Source organism: Anopheles ziemanni, chromosome 2, assembly GCF_943734765.1.
Source record: "Anopheles ziemanni chromosome 2, idAnoZiCoDA_A2_x.2, whole genome shotgun sequence".
In the NCBI taxonomy this organism is placed as follows: domain Eukaryota; kingdom Metazoa; phylum Arthropoda; class Insecta; order Diptera; family Culicidae; genus Anopheles; species Anopheles ziemanni.
Genome location: NC_080705.1, coordinates 108,365 through 116,246, shown reverse-complemented (window position 1 = coordinate 116,246; position 7,882 = coordinate 108,365). Strand labels below are relative to the sequence as shown.

At 34.9% G+C, this 7,882-nt stretch overlaps 1 protein-coding gene across 1 annotated transcript; it reads right to left on the bottom strand.

Annotated features, from left to right (window-relative positions):
- Positions 1-5,635: 5,635 nt before the first annotated feature.
- On the bottom strand, positions 5,636-6,502 carry LOC131282842 (uncharacterized). Its single transcript, XM_058312383.1, has 2 exons — positions 5,960-6,502; positions 5,636-5,855 (listed from the first exon to the last, which is right to left on the bottom strand). The coding sequence occupies exons 1-2, from the start codon at positions 6,438-6,440 to the stop codon at positions 5,713-5,715; spliced, it is 624 nt and encodes a 207-aa protein (XP_058168366.1). The 5' UTR covers positions 6,441-6,502; the 3' UTR covers positions 5,636-5,712.
- Between the last annotated feature and the right edge of the window lie 1,380 nt (positions 6,503-7,882).

The following is a 7,882-nucleotide window of genomic DNA, read 5'->3' as shown; positions in this document are numbered from 1 at the left end:
CCACATAAAAAAACAAAGGTTGCTGACCATTACTACCAAGGTTCCTAACTTATACTCAATTTTAACTCTTATGATCATTGATCATCTATGTTAGAACTTATGAAGTTCGTTGTATTTGACTTCTATTTATGCCAAAGCTTTTATATTTTTTCAATTCTTTCAATTCTTTCAATTCTTTTTTCGAACATGATTATGTTTCCAAACCGTTTATTTACCTTATAAAGTCTGAATATTGAAAAACAATAATTAACGTTTTTCACACTTCCGGATGTATTAATATTGTAGACTGTTAATGATGTGAATGCGGTTGATAGGTTTTGTTTGGTACTTAACACGAAAACTACTAAAATGTACCAATTTCTTCCTTTTTTGTAATTTTTATCACTAATTCTTTCACTTTATCTTCTTTTTCACACATATCTACTAATATAAGGTAACATGTACTTTTCCAGTACCGTATGTACGATTACAACTTATACCAGCGTTGCTTCAAGCATCAAATTTGAAATTTGCGCAAATCACTTTATTCCACTGTGCTACATCATGGCGCAGCAAACAGCATCACTGTATTTTTTTGCCTTTCTCGTTTAACTTTCAGCCACATGGACAAAACGAAGCTTTTATGTGAACATTGATTATTATTTCGTCACGGTTTACCACTTATTCTGCCTGAACTAACGTCAAACAAGAACATGTTGTACCCATTTCACTTTTTGTCGAATTTTTCACATTCGGTTAGGTGATGTTGGAACACAAGAACTGATTTTCATGTTTAACACACCTGAATTCATAAAGCTAATCACTTCAACTTCAATTCACTTTTCTCATCCACTATATTATATTTTAACGTCTTTTTGCATACATCTTTATAAATAAATAGATTCAATTTGAAACAATCAGTGAAATAGGGAACCCTGAAGCAAATTTAGATTACATGTATCCTTTTTTTATTCGCATTCGAATAAGGGTATATCTCTTTCTCATGCGCACGCGATCACGCAAAAACACACACTCATGTGGACCAAAACACATACACATACATAAACGTACAAATACATATACTTATAGCCGCGATCACACAATACACACGTAAGCACGTGTAGCTCACTTGCACAGGGAATGCTTTTATATATCTACATATATGTAAATATATGTATCCATAAAGCTATATATATAAATATATATTTGACATATTATATATAATATACTTGCGTTTCTACACTCTGGAACCTACGCACACAAAATCAAAACACATCCGTGTTACCGTTAGTATCAATTCCAATTTTTTCTTGTGTTAAAACGATTTTTCATCTTTTCTTGTTTCTTGGAGTATGCTTATTTTATGAACATTCTGCTGCATCTTCTGTTACTCCGTTTACAGAAAAGGTACAAAATTATTGCATCTAAGATCTCACACGTGGTTTAAGGTGCTCTTTTCAATTATATTATCATTCGAAGAAACCATCTTTTTTTTTATGCACATTTCATATTCACTTGCCACGTTGTATTTGGGAAAAGCACTTAATTTTTTACTATTTACCCTGACATCATAGGTAATGGAAAGCAACATTTCACAAAACCACTTCAACACAAATGAGACACTTTGCGACAAACCCAACCGTATGGAGTTCACCTCTACCGTATCGTTGAAGTCTTTCATGTCTATTTCATCTTTTTTCGTTATATTCGTATAATATGCGACGAAGATCCGTGTAACGTAGTGCTGATTAAGCCAATTTAATATGTTTGTACAATTTTGCTTCGAACTGCTTCGAAAAATGAACTTCGATTTACAACATAAGCTACATAAAGAAAACTTTTGATACCGATGAAAAACCTACAACTAACTTTAGTGATACCACTGAAAACTTATACAGGGCGTTAGCGCCATTGCAGCGCGTCACTTGTTGCTTCAACACCGTCGTATTCCGACTTCAACTGAATTTGATACATGGGAATTTATTTTCTTACAACAGAAGAATCCCATTTCTTCCTTCCACAACTAAGGGCACTAGAAGTCACAAATACCAATGGTAACTGATATTTGGAGAGGCAACACTGACACATTCATGAGCCGAACTAGTAGATGGAATGCCGAAAAAAAGTTCCTTGGTTTGGTAGTTGAATGGAACACGCAGGGTGCAAAGAAACTCATCTCACCGCAAGCCACCAATCGATTATGTGCTATGCTGCAGTAACGAGAAGCATCAACAATATATGAATAAACCATCTCATCCAGATCGCCGTATGTGTTCGTACTGGTAGGAACCTGCCACGATCAGGTAAGCGACCACTTTTTTCGCCCTTTGAGCTGGTCTTTGCGGTGCCCTTTTGGCACTCCCTGTGTGTGAGTGTTTTTATGTGAAATTATAACCTGAACCAACCACGATCGGATACTTTGGTACGTGGAGATGTTTTGCGTGGACTGTTGTCGGTCAAAACCTAAACCCATGCTAAGAAGTTTGGATTCGTTACCTTAGATAGGCTATAAGTGCTCAATATTGTTTATGGAGATTTTTCACCTGCAAAGAATGCAAATAAAACGTTTTAGTCGAAACTAAATACCTAATAATGTTAAACCTATTTTCTAATTTTTCTTCAATTACAGCACTGCATTGATGAACTATAATTCAAAATGGATGGATTGCAAACACCAAAACCTAATATATTGGTTGCATGTCATATGTAATATGTAATCATACATAATACAATAAACTTAATGAAATGGTAGGCAGAAGTAATATTGCATATGGTCGTTTGTATGTTTATTTTGTTTGTTATCTGTGACTCATTTGTTGTGATGTCGTTTTCTGCATCATCTTTATTTTTAAATATGTCGATGAATTAAATGTTTGCCGGTTGGCTTGCACAACCTGACAAAAAATAACATAGTTTCATCATAAGGCAAACTTTAAACATAAAAAAGCATCGACGATTTGGGAACAAAAAATATATATTCATAATACACAACATTTTGCTACAATCTTCCTTTAGGAATTAGGGAAAGCCAATTTAGCAAAATATTTTAGATAATTGCATAGAAATGATGGAATACTGTCATGCTGATTAATAGTATGGGAGATAGAAGTTTAGTGTTGTCGGTGAAAAAACAGCTTGAGAAAGCGGCAAAGCGTCATGATCGGACCTAGATTTTGAAATGAAGGAGAAGAATAGCGCTATGCGACACGCTTAGGAAGAAAATATAGCATACAATTGAGGAATGTCCATAGTGTTGGTGTTGGTAGAAGAAGCATATCCCGAACTCGTTTTAGCTTGCGATCGAAACAACATCTTGAAATGTTGGTTCGATTTCACGATGCGATGCTGCGTTACGATCATTCCTTAGTCAAATTGTATTTGACTTTTGTATGAAACTTCGAAGCAGCATAAACAAGCACGGCCCTACAAAGAAGGGCGTACCCTTCTTTTACGGGTTTATTTTTATAAGAATGTCAAAAATTCATATTTCTCTGTTTTTTTACGTTCTCAGTTTTTTCTTAAAACTTATTTCTTTCATCAAAAGCTCATTACCAACACTTAGGAAATAAAACAATCCTCCAAAATCAGGCTTTGTTTCAGAACTTCAGTTTCGAAAGATACGGTATTTCTTGGATGCACTTCATTATACACTTATGATAAGTGTGTTTAATAACGAAAGAAAGAAAGAAAAAACGTATGTTATGTACCATCAAAACATAATGCTAAGTTGATACATGGTGCTTGGCTTCCCAGTGTACGTTAGGGTTGCCTCATCCTTAGGATATCGTGCACTCTGTTTAACAATCGGTACTGTGATGAGCCGTCAAACCACAGGACGGACAGCTGGTATTTTTATAAATTTTATACATTTTGTATTTTATTTTTTTTTTGGGGTCCGCGACAGCCGAGCGGTACCGCCGGTTAGAAAATCGACCCATGAGCGACGGGGCTCACCACCTCGACGGCGTGGGTTCGAATCCCAACCGAGACCGGACCCGTACCCGAATCCCAACCGAGACCCCCCTCTGTACGAGAGGGCTGACTTTCCACGTACAACAGGGAAACAAGTCTCGTAAGCCCTTAACGGGCAGGCATGACCAACAAGGTCGTTACGCCAAGAAGAAGAAGAAGACATTTTGTATTTTAAAGTATGTAGTTTATTCTCTGTGCTCCATTTTATTTTTATTTTTTTCATATGGACTACTTTCTTGTCGTTTACAAATACGTTGCAAAAGGATGCACAGAGAATAGTGAAAAATGTGAAAAAATACCGCAAAAGGACATGTTATCAGCTTATAAACATAAGCTTTCTAATACACAAATATATCTAGTAAAAATCACATGAATTTAAATTAAATATCAATGAAAAAAGGAATGTGACAGAAATTTGAGAAAGATAAAATGAGAATTTTATAGAAATAAGTAAGATAACAATCATTAGATTTTATTCAGAAAGTTACAGCTAGTACACCAAATTTACATGACGAATAGCTAAAACGTAGCCAACCGTTACACGGTTAACTTCTAAAGAAAGCCATCATGAGTTGCAATTTTGTATATCAATATGGAGAATATGATAATCTTCCGATTTCGGTTGGGGATTCGAACCCACACCGTCGAGGTGGTGTAGCCCCGGCGCTCATGGGACGATTTTCTCCTCATACCGTTTCTGAATAATATCCTAATCATCTTCAAATATACATTAGTTGATATAGGAACTGTTTTCTAACGGTTGTTTTAGCTTGAGTTGTAAAAGAAGTTGGTTCCTACAGGAACCATGTATTATTTCAAAACGTATTATTAAATACCCCGTTGATGTTGAAAGATTGGAGACGAATTCTACAGAATATTTGTTTATTTTCGTAAATTAAAAGATTTACATAAACACAGCATAACATTATGATAGTGGGATTACTTGTAAATTCGACTCATGTCAGAGAAGGCGCCCAGGACAATGTTCGCGCAACAGCAGGAATATTGCGACTGCGTCATGATTTGCAAATTATGTTATGTTGATTTTTTTATTAACAATGAAGTTGATATTTTTATTTGTTTTAAATAATATTATACCATTCAGGTATACTATAACAGCTCATGAGCTTTGCAGGACATTCTCAGTGCATTGATTCGTAGCCGAGACTAAGCCCTGGTGTGTTCAAGAGGTCTATGTAAAACATGGAAAATCTCTAGTAGGCCCATTATGACAAAGCATGACCATAGCCTAACACATTATAACATTTTAGATTTGAAAAATCTGGAACTTTCAAAGATTCGTTTCAAAATTCTACGATCTGTTGTTAATAGAACTGAATTTTCTAATTTTTTAATTAAAAAATCTAGCTTTTTTCATATACCCGGGAATGTTTCAAAGTTCCAAGGATTTGTCTTCCATTAACAAATGGCATTTTAATTGATACAATATTACATTCATGTATTTAGCAGTATACTTCTTCTTCTTCTATGCCTGCGCGTAAGGGGCTTACGAGACTTGTTTTTCTGTTGTACGTGGATAGTCAGTCCTCTCGTACAGGGGGAGGGTCCGGTATCGGTTGGGATTCGAACCTACGCCGTAATTTTCTACCGCTCGGCTGTCGCGGACCCGCTATAGCAGTATACGTTTATACATTTTATAATTTTATTGTATTATAGTGTAACGCTTGGATGTTCAATTTAATATTAACTTCATTGATTTCTTAGAAATTTAAACTTTATGTCAATTTATTTCAAATAATGTTAATTAATGCATTGATTTTTCAATTTCCTATATTCGAATCTATGCCGTGCGGATACTTCCATGAAGGCCAGGAAGTCTTCATCAAATTCTGTGTTTGTATTTCCCGTTGACGCTGTTTTACCAATGCAGCTTCTTCTGACCTCTGTTGAACGCAAGAAAAAACAATTTTTGAAAACGGTGTGATTAAACTTCATTGTTGGTTTATTGGTTTTTCTTTAGATAATTTAGGAAAATAAAACATCTTACCAACGGAATCGTCTGAATCTTCGTTCTCAGTATCTCCATACGGATCGTTATGATTATTTAAGTGAAATCTGGTGCTTCTAACTGTGTGTTTTTCATATTCGGGTGTTACCTTTTTGCATAAGAGTTGCTGCTGTAACCTGTTGTTTTCTGCCTTTAACCGTTGAGCGGTTAATTTCCAATAGTTTATCTGATGGATGTTTTGCCATCTAACAATCCTCTCATATGTTTTTATCCACACATTTTGTGCATATTTATGGCCAAAATCAGCAACATTTTGAAGCTTGAAACGAGACTGTCTGTCTTGTGATGATTGTTTTGATGTGGTTGCAAAATCCTTGTGTGCATTCAAACTGCAAAAACGCTTATGGGCACGCGTAATTTTTCTTCTTTTGCATTTACGTTTATTCCGAGGACGTATTAGTTTCTCTCGTCCTCTCATAATGGGTACTGAACTATATTCAGGAACGGGTTCTTGTTTCATTGTGCTATACTTTGCGCTGTACGATTGAAAACACAAACCATCACCAAATTATTCGTGGGGATTAAATCTTTATTGTCTTTATTGCCGATTACATCAAGACGTAGTTTTCCGGATCTAATGTTATTTCCTGTTTATTTGTTCTGCTTGTCACAACACAAGGCACTATCGGAAATGCCGAACAGGTATTTAGAAATTCAAGTTTCAGGTTCAAGTTTCAGAATGGCTGTTGACAATCAGGTCTGACAGCAAGGAATTGCCAAGCTGAATATAACATATCAAATGTGTTCGTCCTGAATAAATCGGTTTGATTTCAATAGTATAAAGGATTTGTACGGAAAGGGTACTGGGATCGAAGCGTAATCGTAATGTGTAATCTTATCAAAACATAAACAAACGAACCATTTATACGATTCGCTGGTTATTTAGCGTAGTTTTTGTATTTTCAACAATAATTAACAAAATAACAGTCGTAGCTTCGAATTACCACAAATTACGGCTCGAATATTGACGATACACGAGAGACAAGACTAATTTCCGATTACACTAGCGATTACACTTCGTTTACCATGCCCTTTATAACCAGTCTAACGTTTGTGTTTTATGTCTAATTCGGTTTTTGCTCCTTTTGTTTTATTGAACTTGTAATAACCAAACCAAACATCCATAACCAACGAATGAATTCAATTCTATAATAAAAAAAATAGTTGAACCGGGGTTTAAAACACATTTATATTGATCAACTGCTACAAATCAGTAAATCTATTTGATTACTATTTTAAGGAATACTCCTGTCGGTGTATGTACATCAACAGTGGTTCCAACCTCAAAATTGGTTCGTTTTTGGACTCAGTACCTACAAGGCACTATGGAGCAAAAAGAGCAAATTGCCGGGATAAAATTCGGAATCAAATGTTTTGCAATTTTTTCATTGTAATATCGTGTAATACTATTATATTACATGCAATTATGATGTTTCAGGACATTCCCGCCAGGTGGCGCTACAAAATCCACAAATTTTAGGAATTTTCTATGGGTGCATTATTTTTTCAATTTTCTTTTTTATATTAACTTAAAGATTTTTTTAAGTTTGATACAAAACAAACTAAATTTACTACAAACTTTCATTCAAAATATTGTCATCTGGAATATAATTGATATTCAAAGCATCTAACGCGGACATAACGTCTCCTAACGAAGAGCTACTATCTGAATATTCTGAACTTGTACCATTATCTTCTTGGTTTTGAATTGGCAAGGGACTATTACTATTTGAGGAGCTGTAATCTATCTATATTTTTAAACAATTTAGCCAGAGATATTGTTGAAATGTATGGATCGGATGATTTTAATGCTCTCATAAAAATGTCTTTAATATTGAATTCTCGTTACATTTGACGGACGTGTTCTCTTCTATCCCTTCTTTATATTTTATTTCTACCTTC